The following is a 16283-nucleotide window of genomic DNA, read 5'->3' on the forward strand; positions in this document are numbered from 1 at the left end:
AATTTCTAAAAGAGGAATAATTTCTTGAGAAAATAGCTTGACCCAGTTCTTACGGCCTCTCACCAATGTGAGAATCTGTTCTAGTTTTGTGGGTGTGTGTACTATATTAATGCTATGTGAAGCATATGAAGTATATATTTACTCTTATTTTTTTGTAGGTCACTATGGGTATCTTCTGGCTAGAAAAGGTAAGAAAGACCACAATTGTTTTCACATTTTGAATGGTTTTGACGACAACAGAGGTAAATTTTAATGTAATCTTTTGCCCCATTTTAAAAAACACTGGTGGTACTGGTTACATTTCTACAGCAGTGTTAGAATATTAGATAGGTATGCATTGAGGTCAAATACAAAATAAACAATGAAAACAAGGAATCATTCAATTATTTTCTTTTCTTATTTTTTTCCCCCATGTTCTTTAGTAAAACTATTTCCCAGAAATACTTTATGAACTTTGTAGCAGCTCAATCTCCAAATTGGCTGTCGTGAAGACCACCATGGAACTATAATGTCAACTACTTTGTGTTATTGGCGACCGAGATCAACAACAGCTACAACAAGATGACTTAGACATTCTGTTGAATATTCTGATCTCAAACAGAATGATAGTGGCATACTACTAGTAGAGGCAGCAACATTACTTTAGTTAGAACCACACAAAAGGCGATGTGAATGCCTCTCATATTGAGTTCTGCACTGTTGACTAATTTTGGAGAACACATCAGACGAAGTATATTAACATTGAGGAAGTCATGAGAATACAGTTGCAGTCAAAAAGTAACATTGAGGACAAACGTCACCCTGGAGTTTCATTGTAAAGCTTTTATTATAATTGACAATCGTCTCACATCTAACTGTGCAACACTACAATATCCACAACCGCTGCTAAATGCTAAAATAAAGCTACTTCTTGATATACATCAGGAGTTATATATTTACATAAAAAGAAATCTCACTCATTTGGATGCAAGCACTTTTGAAATGCCACATGTGGCACATCTCTCACAGCTTATATGTTACTTCATAGGGTTGGCAGTGTAGGCTGACTGCTACATGTGGTCAAAAGTCAAGATTATATGGAATGAAAAGGCATGGAAAACTCTGAAAATCACTCAAAAAACATTCACAATGTCAAACATAAAACAGCATTCATCTCTTGTATCCATTGGGGGGCCATTGCAGTTCAGATGTATCGCGTCAAACCTATACGCTTCCGAACCTGTGGAGAATGGATTTGACGAGTGGGGCGATCACATGGTGCCAACAAGCCACGGTGACTGTAATGGTGTCACAAGAGCTCCGACTATGACCAAAGCGTGGAGGGCCAAAACAACGGCGTCATTCTTTGCCTCCTTCATAGTCCATTTGGCCCGCAGTAGAAAAAAAAACAGGCAGGTCAATTAAAGTGATGAGAGAAGAAAACCGAGCTTGTCTCTACAGCACTACTTACACAGTTGTCGTTTGTTAGCTTTCGGCTGTCTACGGGAGGTCGTCGCGGAATCAAACAAAAATAGATAAACGAGGGAAAATATACCGGGGTGTACAATACCATTTTTATAAACATCTCTGGAATGGAGTTGGGCGATTGCTACATGGCTAGCGCTAAAACAGTCTGTGAGGAAGCATTAAATCTTGTTTCCTGCAGTCATGCCTAGAAGTTTGATGTTTTTGTAGACAAGGGCGGAAGTCACAGATGCCGTTTTCCTCCGTTCGTCAAGCATTTTCAACAAAACTGATAGTTGTTGGTCTTCATCAAAGGCTGCTCCTCCTCCTCGGGGTCACAAGACTGCTCACAGGGGCCATCGCAGCACTTTGGCGGGTCACATTCCTCGCTCAATTCAGCCTCTGTGACCTGCTGCCGCGGCTCAGGCTGCTGTTGCTGCTGCTGCTGCTGCTGCTCTTGCTGATTCACATTCTGGTAAATTAGCTGTGGGGTACACACAATTTCAGTGGTCAATTTGAAAGAAACCATGACTTTTTTTTTTCTAATGTGCTGTAAGTCCATAAGGCATTATGTAGAAGAAAGGCATATAATTGGATCTGTTTGGCAGCGCACTTGACTAAATCTCCATCTATTTGTTTCTTTTTTTAAATACCACTTATCCAGCACTTAACTGCTACACCCTAGACTGTTCGCCAGCCATTCACAGGCCACAAGGATTCACACTCACATTTGCACATTTGGATAATTCGGAGTTGACAATAAACTGTACATTTCGGGAATATAGGAAGAAGACTCACAAAAGCATGGGAAGAACATACAAATTCCGCACAGGCCGGAACCTAGATGTGAACACCCGGCCTCAGAACTGTGTGGCAAAATAGATGTTCAGCTCACCTGTTCTTGTTCTGCTTGTTCACCAAGCTGTCTTTGTATCATCTGACTGATCTTGCTGAAAGTGGGGCGCTTGGTGGGCTCCAGATTCCAGCACATCTTCATAATATCATAGCTGCAGCAATAGTGTTGACAGAAAGATTTTTAATTTTGACTTTTTCCCATGTGCACATACTAGGTGTGTTAGAAAGGTTCCAGGACTGATGTCATAAAAGAAACAATAGATTTTAAACCCAGGCTACATCCGCATAGCACATCCTTTTAACAGTCAGACCTTCAAAATGAAAGCATGGGCAGCATGGTGGCTTCTTTTATGGCAGCCTAAATTTACGACGTCTTAATGAGCCACCATTGGGACAAAAAAAGTGTGATCAAATACCTACGATACGAATATCTTTTTGTTTTGAAGGCCTGACTTTTGACGGAATGTTGCCACAATGTTACCCCAACTTGCCAGAGTGTTGCAGAGCAGTCATGGAGGCTTGCTATTTCCTTAAGTTGTTAATAAAAGCCTGCTTTTCTGAATACAAATTGTCCCGTTGAAACCTTTACACGAAGACACAAAGTGCCAACCATTGAATAAAGAAGATCGTAAAAAACCCCAACAGAATTCAAGATAAAACTTGAAGCAACTTTTTGTAGGTGCAGATCTCGCACCTGTGTCACTTTTGTTTGCATGGCTTCTACTTCCTCAACCTGGATTTGACACGTCTGTTAGAATATATTCTTCTTCTTCTGCTGTTTCACTTTTTTGCTGCTTCAATATTCCCCCATGACCTTTCAAAAAACAGGGACTTGTTCTCACAGTAACCCTTACAAATGTGGTAGGGAAACCACCATTTTAACGCACTGAATAAATCTACGATGCATTTTTAGTAGAGACGAGTCAAATTTGACAGGTTACACAAACTTCCTAGCACTTGTTCAAAAGAATGCCTGATATTTTAAGAACTATTTTAATTTTTAAATTAAGGGTGAAAGAATGGCATTTACTGCATTTTATTGCTGCCAAAATGTCACTATGGGTCAAATTTGAATTACTAAGTGAAGCATGTAAGGGTTAAAGCTAAGTGTCTACATTCTTGGATAAGAGAGACTTGTTCCCTGCCTCAGTCTGTTTTTTGCTGCCGTGAAATAGCAGTTCCATGGCTTACCAGCATGGCGATCATGTGGCTAACAGGCAGAACTGAGGCCTGACTCACACACAAACAACAGATCATTTGGAACTGACTCACATTCACTGTGTACATTTCCACAGAACAATTATTCCAGGGTGGCGTGACAGCCGCAACAATTAAGTACACACTCAAACACACGCAAACACACACACGCACACCATCATGAAAGGAAAACCAATGTATTTTCCGATATCTGCTTTAGCTCACAGTCCGTCCACCAATCATCCTAATACTTTGTCATCTTCAATCAGTCTATCTAGCCACAAAAAAGTCTATCATCCATCATCTGTTCCTGATCATTTAATATCAAAACTTGTTTGCCATAGTCCACCTCCATCCATCATTAAAAGAATGACCCACAGAGGATGCCCCATTTATTACTCAAAGACTCACTTTATATGGTATATATTGACCAGGCAGATAGTTTGCATGTTTTATTTTATCAATTTGTTTTGGAGAAGTTAGGAAATATTTACTCTCAAATTACTTCTTTGTCATAACCCTAACCCGGGTTTAACATAAGCACCCATTGTACAGGCCAAAATCAAGGGTTCCTTTAGCAGCCAATGGTAGGTGTTCAGAAAAATGGTAAAGCTTACATCTCGGGAGGGGCAAAGTCTGGCTGACTCATCTGGTAGCCTCGCTTCACCATCTTGTAGAACCTGGAGTCCACAGCCATGCTGGGGTAAGGGCTCTTGCCTAATGAGGGCAGAAACACATGAGAAAGCAACACCACAAAATATCCATCTCCGAAAAACAAACAAATGCTCATCCCTGGTTTCCTAACAACTGGGTGTTGACTAGCAAACAGAAGCAGAGCAAAGGGGCCTCAATGAGCTGCAAGGATTCATAATGATGCGGCATTGGCTAAACTTCTGCGCAATGGGTATGTTTATCACCACTTCTGATTTTGAATTGGTTGTATGTTTAAAAAGTAAGTTAGTGGTAGTGGTAGTTGCAAACAAGTCATGCAGCTGTGGCTAACGTTGGCTTGTGCACAGTCCTAATGTAAGTACTATCTTGAAGCTGGACAGTGTTCTCTGTGACGATTTATCAAGACAATGACTTTCATAATTACATACCATAATGAATGGCGATGTTTGGGAATCACACTTCTGCACATGAGTGAGGGGCCTGAGTATGGTCCTGATCTGTATATCACCTGAAGTTGGGTGTGTGAAGACTACCTCCTGTATGTGTGTGTGTCTTTCCATGTGTATGTCTTCTCACCCAGAGAAAAGATCTCCCACAGGAGGATTCCATAGGACCAGACGTCACTTTGGACAGTGTATACGCAGTCAAAAATGCTCTCTGGAGCCATCCACTTCACTGGCAAACGTGCCTTCAAATAGACATGACCGACAGTCCATGAAACAAGTGCCACTAGCCGCTAGGAATACGGTTGACAAATGTATGCTTACGTTGCCCTTCACCACGTAGTTGGAGTCGTTCATGATGTCTCGCGCCAGGCCAAAGTCACAAATCTTGGCTACTCTACGGTCTGTCAGGAGAACGTTTCGAGCAGCCACGTCTCTGTGAATGCACTGAAAGAAAGCAGAATTCGCATTGAATGATAAGACAACAGTCCCTGTTATATTGCAGATTCCCTGTTAAACCTGTTTCCTAATGATTCTGCTTAAGAAAAAACAAAACAAAAAAACAGCACAGCCTCATGAAGCAATTCAATCTTGGGTTTGATTCGGGCCGATGCAGCGAATGGGAAACCTGGCAGGAAAAAAGAACCAATAGCTCAGCTACTGGCGAGGCCGCTTTAAGTGCCTCGTTCTAATTGGATAGTGTCATGTCACGCATGATAGAAGAACCATGAGGGGAAAAAAGTGCTGGGAAGTGCTCATCACGAGATGGTTGGGTGCTGGTTGCACTGCAAGCAAGGCTCACCTCTCACCTCTTAGATATGGACCTCTCGACTGTCTTTTGTGGTGGTAGTTAGTGGGCGTCTATCATCGTTTGGAAGCTTTTTTGAAAAACCAGGTCAAATATGTTACCACAAGTCTTTGCTGAATTTGCTTTAGGTTGTGGTTGAAGGCAAAAGAAGCTCACAGTGAGAAAGAATTTTGAGTCAGACTCAATGTTTAAAAACTGGCCAGAGAACCCCGAATAGTTCATGTTTAAAAATTGGCCAAGGAACCCCGAATATTTCATTGTCTGGACCTTCGGGACAGTCTCCTAAAGGACTCTGATGTCTTAAGTAGGAATTGACATACTTTGAGAAGTAAGTACCCTACTATTAATGTATTTCTTCCGAAAGATTCAGCACAAATTATCCATCTGGCCATTGGTCCATCCGTCCATCCATTATCTGAACCACTTATCCCCACGAGGGTTGCGAGCCAGTACAAATTATGAGTGCATAATGGCTTACAGAGCTGTATCAAACAAATCCTTTTACACCCGTAAATTCTGTCCCTCACTGAATGAGAATTGTCGCATGAGAATGGATAAGGAATCTTGGCAATAAACACAATTGCTAATGGAACCAGAATTGCTAATCAATTCTAGTTCCATATCAAGCCTATGAAGGACTGGCAGCCAGTCCTAAGTATAACATGCTTACACAAATTCATATCAAATTCAGATAAATTGCTTAGTACCCATCACAAAGACATGAGAATTGACTGATTTTCCACCGTTGTCACAGGTGAGCTGGACTCAATCTCCTCGGTGGCCAAAATGCAGGGTACAACTTTGACTGGTCGCTCATCAATTGCCAATGTACACTCACACTTGTCATTAATTCACGTAATGTATGTTTTTTGTAGTATAGAAGGAAAACAGTGCTCAGAGAAAACTCACAGAAGCGTGGGAGAACATGCAAACTCCACACAGGAAAGCATCAATCACCGAAACTTTGACAATGGGGCGGACCTTTGCCCCCTTTAAAATATCAAATGAATCAGATAACACTTTGCACAACTAGATCATGAACAAAAAATACTCACATTTTTAGCAGCCAAAAAGTCCAAGCCTTGAGCCACTTGATAGGAAAACCTCAACATGTCATCCAAGTCCAATGGCCATTCTCCATTTTCCTTGCACGCTGCATCTCGGCACAAGTCCCATCATGTTAGCAAGACAATGAAGCATTGTGCGTTTAAGAAAAATTTCTCCTAAAATAAATGACAATGTTACTTTGTAATGGCTCGCTGTTTGGCAGCTGACACGGTCTCATCTCCAAGTAGCTGCTCGACGACTCACTAGAGATCCCACTGTCACTGGAGGGTGAAAGTCACAAGCATACTTTTGTGGAACGTGAGGTAAAACAACTTGGGAGTCATCTTCAAATTTAAAAGTTTAACCAAAGGGGACAAAACAAGACAACCAAGAATGGGCATGATTTATTGACTTTTCTGAGTTTCCCTCTGAACTTTCCATCCATTAATTTTCAATTCTGCTTAACCATTAGCTTTGCGGAAGAGCTGGAGTGAGTGACAGGGAATGCGTTGGTCAGGTCATCAGTCAATCTCACGTCACATCAGGCCTCATAGACAAGCATCGACTCTGCTCACTTATGTGCAATTTAGACTTAGCATCATTTTGACGAGTTCAGAAGAATTACTGTCGCCCAAGCCTGGCAAGCCAGACCAAGGCTGTACCAGCAATTCGGTCTGGTGGGGAGTCGCATTGTTATGCATGAAGGATACGTAACACAAGTAAACAAATCGATTCATTAGCTGTGCCGCGATGAACGGGCTCTCTCACCAGACCAATTGCTGGTGCAGCAGCGGGTTTGGCTTGCCAGGCTAGTGTCACCCAGAGCTTGGGAGCAAAACGCCAGCACGCTCTGACCGCGACAGCTCGAAGGGCTTGAGGAGATGAACCGAGAACGCCGCATACTTTAACAAGGCAAGAGGCCATGTGATGAAACCAACCCCTTTTGCCCTAGTCCTAAAACGATGTGATGGTAGCGTTTGTCGTCATCAGTCATCCCAAGAGATAGGCAGATTGAGCCTTCGTCTCTGCGATCCAGGCAACCTTAGAAAATTCTGGCCTCTTGAGAATAATGTTAGCTGCCATGTTTGATACATTCAATTACAGCTACAAACAGACATAGAGGTCACCAGTGTGTGTTGCAAAAGATGACTGAAGATCACTTTGCGAAAACAGCAAATTAAACAGACTCGTACGAACCATCCCATCATGAACAACACACTGCACTTAGTGCCATTGGGGAATTATGTCAACAAGCACAACACATGCATATTTGGAATGTAGAAGAAAATCAAGAAATTCCAGGGGGAAAAAACACGCAAGCACAAAAAAGTCGTCGTCAATGTTCTTGGTGGCTTACCTTCTTAGGAATTTTTTCTGATTGCAGATGTTTTTATAGTCGTTAGCGTTCTCCGTTAAGTTGATAACAAAGCTCATAAAAGTTTCAGCCTTCTGGCGGAGGAAGTTCAATAGGTCCCCGAGGCTGCAGTACTCTGTGATTACAAGCACGGGTCCTGAAGAGGAACCACGCCACAGTAAGACCATTGCAGCTAAAACACATACTGGATCTGCTCACAGTAGGCTTGCAAATCATGTTACCTCCATAGGTGCAGGCCCCCAGTAGATTGACAATGTTCTTGTGATGTCCCAAGTGACTCAGGATCTTCAGCTCTGACATCAGAGCTTCTCTCTCGTCAGAATGAGCGCTGGCTTTAAAGAGTAACACAACATATTGACATCAGTCTGCCCTCACTGACTCCGTTGCGTGCAAATAACATTTCTGTGACAACAATTCACGCCCAAACCTTTTAACATTTTCACAGCCACACGCATCACATTGTCTTGCTCTCCCAGACCGATGGCTGTGGCCTCCACAACTTTTCCAAAAGCTCCGGCACCCAAGATCTTTCCTGCAAAGTTGTACCTGACTTCATGACTTTGAAACAACTTTCATCATTTTATTCATGGCTGAAAGTTTGAATGGGAGTGAAAATTAAACTTGGCCATTACTATCTTGGTCAAGGCAGATTCTTTTTTTTAACACAGTTCTGGTTTTGTATCTCATTATAGTCTGCAGGTGTAACTATTTCATATAAAACATGCTACTAACCTAACTTCAGTTTGTCCCGTGGGAACTCCCATTTATCATTGTAGGGCAGTTGTGTGGGGTCAATAAATGTGTAGTTGTTTCCATCTCTTGCCTCAATGATCTTCCAATGGATCTCATACCTGGGTTTCTAATCAAGGGAAGAAGGGATAGAGTAAATTCAAAGCAAGTCAAGTTTGTCTTTTAACGGCCACCACACTGTCATTTGAGCTTTACCTGCTTATATTTGTAAAACAGAAAAACCAGAAGCAGAAGGAGGATGGACAGAATGCCTGCTGATCCGGTCAAGGTGGAGGTGAAAAGTTTGTCTACATAACCAGAGAAAGATCAATTAATCGTGGCGTGTTCAATGTGTTACAAAAGCCACTTCTTTGAATATGTAACTGTAGAAAATGTGCTTAAATTTGCATTAGCTATGAGAATGGGTCATTAGTGTTGTAGATAACTTTAAGCACCAAAGTAAGCAGCTGACTGTGAGAAAAACAGAAATTTTCATGCAGAACATCAAATGTGGTTTAAGTCACGACCCTGTGACTCAGCAAAAAAAAAAAAAAAAAAATCACAAGCTCAAAACGACACTTCTGATTGGATATGCACCAGAAACCTCCATGGCAAATGTGTCGCTGCTGACTCCAACGAGGTTAAAGGCCACACACTCGACTGTCATCCTTCGGCTGGATGGTCCCACGGTCAGAACACTCTCCACCGCCACCGCACCGTACTCCCCTCTCTGAAGCTCCACTGTTTGAGCTTGTAGGAGGGTGGCCATCTGCAGCCCGGTATTGTTTTCGTTGCACCTGGCTCAATGCAAACAGGTCTACATTTAGAATATAGCAGTAGTTTACAGAATTTTGAACAAAAGGCTCTGTAACAGAGAGAAGTGTAGTTGAGAACTGGCATCATTTTTTTTCCTGATACCAGAAAAATTACAACGGAGACACTTGAGTGGTTCCTGTAAATGGTCACATAATCGGTTTTCTTCTGGCATGGAATCAATTCCTGCTCAATTCCTAACTGAGCCTACTGGGATAAACTCCATCCCTCATGTGACCCTGAACAGAAGAAACACTTCAGATGTGAGTTTTCATCTGCCACTTCAACAGTAGCCAGCGACCAGCATTCTTCAAATCTTTTTTCTTTTCTTTTCTTTTCTTTTCTTTTCTTTTCTTTTCTTTTCTTTTCTTTTTGTCCACAGTAAAACTCAATTGTTACTGTAATGTCCAAAGTCCATCCTTTCAGATTATCTTGTGCTGTTCATTACAACCACATATTTGCCCATAGTATGTGGTATCTGTATCATTAACCCATATCAAACCTTTCCATTATAGAAAACTAATCGAAATATATAATAATTATAGTTACTAAAATAGATGTAATTGAATATGCAACATCGTTAAAATGTGTTAAGACGTTACTAAAATAGATATTATTCAATATGCAATATAGTCAAAATGTGCTGCGACATTATTACGTCTTGGCATTTTAAATGATAAAAGTTCATTTGTGCAAATCAAGTTTTCTATAACTGTACAAGAATTACATTGGTTTTCTTCTCTCTCTTTTGTTGTGTCATTGGATATTACATCTGTGGTGTTGTCCGATTAGGTAGTGGTGGCGTAGTCATACCGGGAATGTGTGCGATTGTGCGCAAATGTTAGAGATTTATGGAAAAATAGTCTCTAAAAACAGTGGATGCAGACTGGACTGGTTCGCACAACGCCTCACAGTTCAGAGGTGCGGGGTTTGATTCTGGCTCTGGCCTTCCAATGTGGGGTATGCATGTTCTCCCTGTGCCTGCAGGGGTTTCATCTAGGTACTCCAGTTTCCTCCCACATTCCAAAGACATGTATGGTAGGACCACTTCAAATTGCCCGTAGGTGTGAGTGCGATTTTGGTTGTCTTTGTGTGCCCTGCATTTGGTTGGCAACCAGTCCAGGGTGTGCCCCGCCTACTGCCCGATGACTGCTGAGACCTATCACGACCCCCCGTGGGGACAAGCAGTACAGTGAAAGGATGGATGGATCGCCTGTTTACCAAGTTCACGTATTTCGGAGTAAAAGTACCCAGGACTCTGTTCATAGTACTACAACCTATAAAGCTAAATAAGACAGATGTTGCATAGTAAAGTAAAGAATACTTTTTGTGTCACTCATTTGAATAAGAATGCTTAATTTTTCATTCGGCAAAAACACTCACGTCGGGCGTATTCCAAAACATTGGTACCAGATGATTCTAGGGGCAGGATAACCAAAGGACGTACACGTCAGAGTGGTCACATTTTCCCATCTCACCATGGCGACCGGTCTCTCTGCCATTGAGAAGAAAACATGGCGATCAACATAAAGCACAAAATCGGGGCCGGGGAGATGAAGAAAAGATGCACATCACTTACGATACATCTGGACTTGGAATGTGATGGAGGCGTTGGCCAAGTCGCTCCTAGCATTGAAGGTGTACTGGCCTTGCTCCTGTGCATTCATTCTCTTTAGTTGCAATGTAGCATGGTATCTGATAGGGAAAAAGGAAGAGGAATTTAATTTCACCTACTTCGGAACTTGTGCCCTTCAACATCAGTATACCGCAGAGAACTTCCTTGTTGCAGCAGTCTCATTACCTGGGGGGTTTCAAAAGTATCCACTCTCTGAACTCAAAGTAAAGTGCAGATACTTGTAAATGTGTACAAGAAAGAAAGACTGGATATGTACTACTTCACCTGTTATAAAGGAACATGAATAAATAAATAAATAAATAAATAAATAAATGAATGAATGAATGAATGAATGAATGAATGAATGAATAAATAAATAAATAAATAAATAAATAAATAAATAAATAAATAAATAAATAAATAAATAAATAAATAAATAATCCACCAGCAAAAAGCTAGCTCCTCTTGTCATGGAAATCCCCAACAACAAGGTCCGATATACCGTATTGTATTCCTGCCACTGGAAGTTTGAAGCGCCTATATTTCATGGCTTTGTAGACATAAGACAAGTTGGTAGACAAAGTAGCATTGATTTTTCAGCATGCCGTTGCCGCACAAAACAAGTGTTTGAAAGCAAAGACCTTGAAGTGATTTTTCACTCAGCTACATTTTTATACAGTACACTCTCTCTGAGGTGTGTTAAATTCAGAGAACAAGGGACTTTAAGTACAATAATAAATGACTGTAACGGTACTCAGATCCTATTGCTCATAGTGCTTCTCCTCTACCCAATGTATTTGTAAAATATTAGATTAAATTTTTACCTGTTGTTATACCGAATGAGCTTGTTCTCCTGTGTGGACGTACTGGAAGATGTTGGCGTTTGCCAGCTGTGTTCCACAATATGAGGGTACGCCTCAATGAGCACCGTGAGCTCCAAATCTTCTCCCTCATTCACCTCAATTGCAAGACCCTTGTGGGCCAGCTTTGGGGAGAGCTGGGGCAACAGTCGGATGTATGGCTTTTCTGCGTAGGTGACTCCAGAGAATTAGGTCCTGAACGCATCCTTTTGCCCGAATCATGCCAGGAGTGACTTTTCTTACCTACAACCAGCAAGTATGTCGTCGAACTGTTCACCCCTGCTTCATTAGTGCCAATGCAGGATATGTTGCTCGTGTCTGCAAGGTCCACGGCAGGGATGGTTAGAATGCTTTGTATGTCCAGACGGTTTTCTCCACTGGAGCGAACCTTCTCTTCTATGGTGGGTTTCTGAAGACAACAACAAGATAAAGCAGAGTTCATGATTTTTCTAAATATGAGAGAAATCCCTCCCATGGGTCATACTAACTGATTTGGTGGTGTACATCCAGGTGACATTGTAGTTGAAGTTAGGATTGTGTGTAGTACAACAGATCTTGAGTTCCTCCCCAACAATTCGTATGTATTCATCCTTCTCCAAAAACACATACGGAGGGAAGCGGAGCTCTGGAGATGCAGTTTTACAATTAGATCAGACAATGTTGCACTTATCACCACAGTGTTGCAGTCTACAGTGGTCTCACTCTGAATGACGTTAATGGAGAAGGCTTTGGAGGTGCGCTCTACCCCGTTGACCTTGGCTGTGCATACGTAGTCAGCGTTGAAGCTGGGGTGGAGGCTGTGGATGAGAATACCACGGTGGCGGTATACTGTGAAGTTCATCCCAGGGGGAACGCTGGTGCCGTTGTCCATGCGGAGACTCATGTCTGTGGCACTTGGATCAGTCAGAAGGCAGGGTAGCAAGTAAACCTCACCCTCTTTTTTAACAACCCTCAGCAAGGTGCTGCTGGTCCAGAAGACACGGCTGGGATCTGGTTTAGGGAGAGCAAAGGATTGGAAACAATAACCAACACTGACCCAGGTAGAGTGGTGAGGCAAATGGCCGGAGCTCACCTTTTACAAACACATGCACTGATGAGGTCACATTACGATGCTGGGTCCCGCCTGTGTAAGAACACCTGTAGGTCCCAGTAAATTCAGCTGAGAGACGCTCCACCTTTAAAATGGAGACATTTCCTCTCCCCTTGGACATGTGACGTTTGTGTTTGGCCAGCCTGGGTTGCAAGTTCACAGGTGCATCACCTTCGCATCTTAGATCCAGTGGGGTGCCTGATTTGACCACCACCTCAGGACCTGACACCACTTTTGAGTTGAGCCTGATCACTGGACGCCTCCACTCTGCTAGGGAAGAAGATCCATGATGATATAACTTTCCTATGAGATTTTGACTTAACTGCTTGCCATACTATTTTGTTTGTCAACTCAAGACAAAAAAAAGAGTTGTCTGAACGACGCCTCATGTCTAAGAAAAAAAAATACAAATCGCATTTCTTGTGAGTATTTGGCTTTAAACACATTCTTGCGTAATCTCAGAATGAAGCATTTGTCTTTGATGGGCAAAATACATTTTGAGCTAGTACATAATAAGCTGCGTACTTCAGTCGTCACATGGTCACACTGTGAACAACTGTCAAATATTGTTTGTTCAACAGTCACTGCCTCATGTTGCCTCATGTACGAAAATTTCATTCATTCCAGTCCTGGCCTTAACAAGTGCATTCACATGAAGTCAGCAGCTAGTATTTAAGCAGAAGAGCAGATGAATCTATTTGGGATAATACCGTCATTTGTTCACTGGAATGTACTCTAAGAGTGACGTTCTGATTTTGGGCTGAGGGCCCTTAAAGTTGAGATCATGTCTTCTCTTCCAAATGAAAATCTAGTGACCTTTCAACTCCCTCACATGATGTAGAGAGTACACTTTCAGTTAGGGTTATACAAGTTTCAATTATGTTGTGTTCTAAGTCTTTAAACAAAATTGAGATTCTACATTTTCCCTTTGGCTCATTCCCAGCAATGGATGTTAGAGACACGCCAATAAGTATTTATGCCTTAACTCTTCCTGTGGGCCTTTCCCACCCATGCACGCTGTTCATTGAAACTTCCGTTACCACCCCCAACCCTGGCCCCCCATCAATGTTATACAGTAATCCACCGCAAAGTGAAACCAATTCAGTCAGTCAGAATTAACACAACACAAAAGAGCCATTTGTGTGGAGATGGTAAAACATGAAATTGCAATTAGAGGTCAAGCAGCCGAATCCTAGATACGTTCTTTTACGAGCCCCCAAAATGGTAGTAGTTAATCACAAGAGAAACCCCTTGAGAAATTCATTATGCTACTAAAAGACAGTCATCTTAATTGGTTGGACAGCATCAGAAACAGAAACAACCATGAGTAAGTATCAGAAAAAAATGAAATAAATAGATTAAAAAAATTGTGTATATTTTTTAAAAGTGCTTCAAAGTAAAACACCTCTTGAGTTGTTTGATTTCCTGCCTTACCTGCAGCAACGAAGATCACAAATCCCAGCAGCAGACTGAGGAGAGACTGCATCCTGAATCGACGCCAAAGCAGCGATTGAGAGTTGATGTGTGTGGGTACAACACAACACCCTTTTGAAATCTGCAGCGAGCACGACAGACGAAACCACATCACAAGCAGCTCTTTGAGTCATTCTCATTAACTTCTCTTTTCTGACCACATTACACAGCTTGTGTTTGATTTTCAAAAGGGATCAACAACTGCACACAACAGTCTTCCTAACGATTAGGGAGAGTGAATCAATACATTTACCGGTTTGGTTTAGATCAGATGTTGTATAAGGTGATCCCAAGTTAATGCAACATGCAACCTAACTATTGAGGATGTCTGGTACCCTAACCTTCCTGTTACGTTTCTTTCTTCGGTATTCCAAAAATGTTCATAGGGCAACGTGACCCATTGCAAGATTGAATGATGGTTCATTTTAGGATGTATACCTACCTGTATGGTACAGAGATATAGTATGGTATTGGCATACCTAAAAATGATCAGAACATAACTTAATTCATATATATTACCGTCATTTCTGGACAATAAACTGCATCCAAATATAAGCCACATCAGATGAAATTAGGGGAAAATCGTGTTTTGTTCATATATAAGACGCACTGAACTATAAGACACAGGCGTTTTAATGTTTAATTTCCATACATAAGAGAATGTGTAGAAATATTCAATATTATAAAAATCATAAAAAAATCCATAGATAGCCCACACTGGACTATAAGCCACAGGGTTTCACAGCTTGTGCAAAAAGTAGCGTCTTACAGTCCGAAAAAATGCGCTACTTATTTTCAACACCGCTTGTCCTGTTCAGAGTCACGGTGGGTGCTGGAACCAGATCCGCCAGCCATATATTTGCATACTATTAATATTATTATTAATATTAATTCACTCATCATCCGAACTGCTTATCCTCACAAGGGTCACAGCATGCTGGAGCCTATCCTAGCAGGCGGTACGCAGATTACACCCTGAACTGAACCTCAAATATAACCCTTCAAAACAAGTCTGTGATTTTGAAAAATATTTGATTAAAATTGTTTGAATAGTAGTCTTCACAATCGCGAGATGTGACTGCATGATCAAAATTTGGTAGTCGGTATTGGCGAATACTCAAATTTAAGTACCGTGATGTTTTTGCATCGCAGTCAGTCAGTTCAAATAAACACATAGAATGAAAAGACGTAAACAGTATAAATAGAGCCATTATGGTGTGTTTTCATAATTCTTCCAGTTTGAACCTAACAGGAGGGGGGTTCAGTGTGGTGTTCCAAATGGGCTATACGTGCATCACATTGAGGCTGTAGAACTGTTTCGTTTCAGCATATCAAGCTTGGCGATGCACATAAAACACAGGAAAAAAGTGTCATGCAATGTGGTTTATGTATGGCATTGAGCAAATGATAGCAATAGACATTAACAAACTTCTGCAGTTTTTCCCTTTGTGATTTGTTAAAGATGATCAAACTAAAGGTTGAAATGGTCAAGGTTGAAAACCTATTGTAACATCAAACAGGAAAAGTACTCACCAGATGTTGTGTTCAGCCTGGCAGAGGAGATGCCGAAAATGCTAGTGTCCCCGTTTGAACATCAGGAGCAGACCCGAGAGTCTCCTCCTGCCTTCTTCACACTGTCTCCACCACTCATGTCACTCAGCAAACATGAAATGTTTGAGGCAGTCAAGTGGATGGTGGAGGGGACTGTGTGTGTTTGTGTGTAAGGGAGGGAGGCCGTGCAGCACATTATGCTTAACTAATTAATGAGCCAGCTCCAATGTGCCAAATCAAGGCCAAATTCTCCCAAGACGAGGAGGTGCGACAAAGCGCTTCCTTTTCTGCAGAACCGCGGCCGCCTGCGGG

General features: G+C 41.7%; 1 protein-coding gene across 3 annotated transcripts; it reads right to left on the reverse strand.

The window, feature by feature from the left end:
• Positions 1–807: 807 nt before the first annotated feature.
• On the reverse strand, positions 808–16281 carry csf1ra (colony stimulating factor 1 receptor, a). 3 transcript variants are annotated; one of them, XM_088383190.1, is made up of 22 exons: positions 15954–16281; positions 14382–14502; positions 12930–13214; positions 12560–12847; positions 12346–12482; positions 12101–12266; positions 11822–12023; positions 10962–11077; positions 10766–10877; positions 9167–9366; positions 8786–8877; positions 8573–8699; positions 8268–8372; positions 8062–8172; positions 7823–7976; positions 6664–6746; positions 6474–6577; positions 4935–5057; positions 4744–4855; positions 4113–4212; positions 2339–2450; positions 808–1927 (listed from the first exon to the last, which is right to left on the reverse strand). In XM_088383190.1, the coding sequence occupies exons 2-22, from the start codon at positions 14431–14433 to the stop codon at positions 1724–1726; spliced, it is 2985 nt and encodes a 994-aa protein (XP_088239316.1). In that variant the 5' UTR covers positions 14434–14502; positions 15954–16281; the 3' UTR covers positions 808–1723. The 3 variants fall into 3 exon arrangements, with proteins under 3 accessions (XP_088239316.1, XP_088239307.1, XP_088239321.1); XM_088383181.1 differs by having other exon boundaries at positions 12930–13217; XM_088383195.1 differs by having other exon boundaries at positions 6474–6571; positions 12930–13217; positions 15954–16280.
• Between the last annotated feature and the right edge of the window lie 2 nt (positions 16282–16283).

This window comes from Syngnathus floridae, chromosome 1, assembly GCF_059516105.1.
Source record: "Syngnathus floridae isolate MCC-2025c chromosome 1, RoL_Sflo_1.0, whole genome shotgun sequence".
Lineage (NCBI taxonomy): Eukaryota > Metazoa > Chordata > Actinopteri > Syngnathiformes > Syngnathidae > Syngnathus > Syngnathus floridae.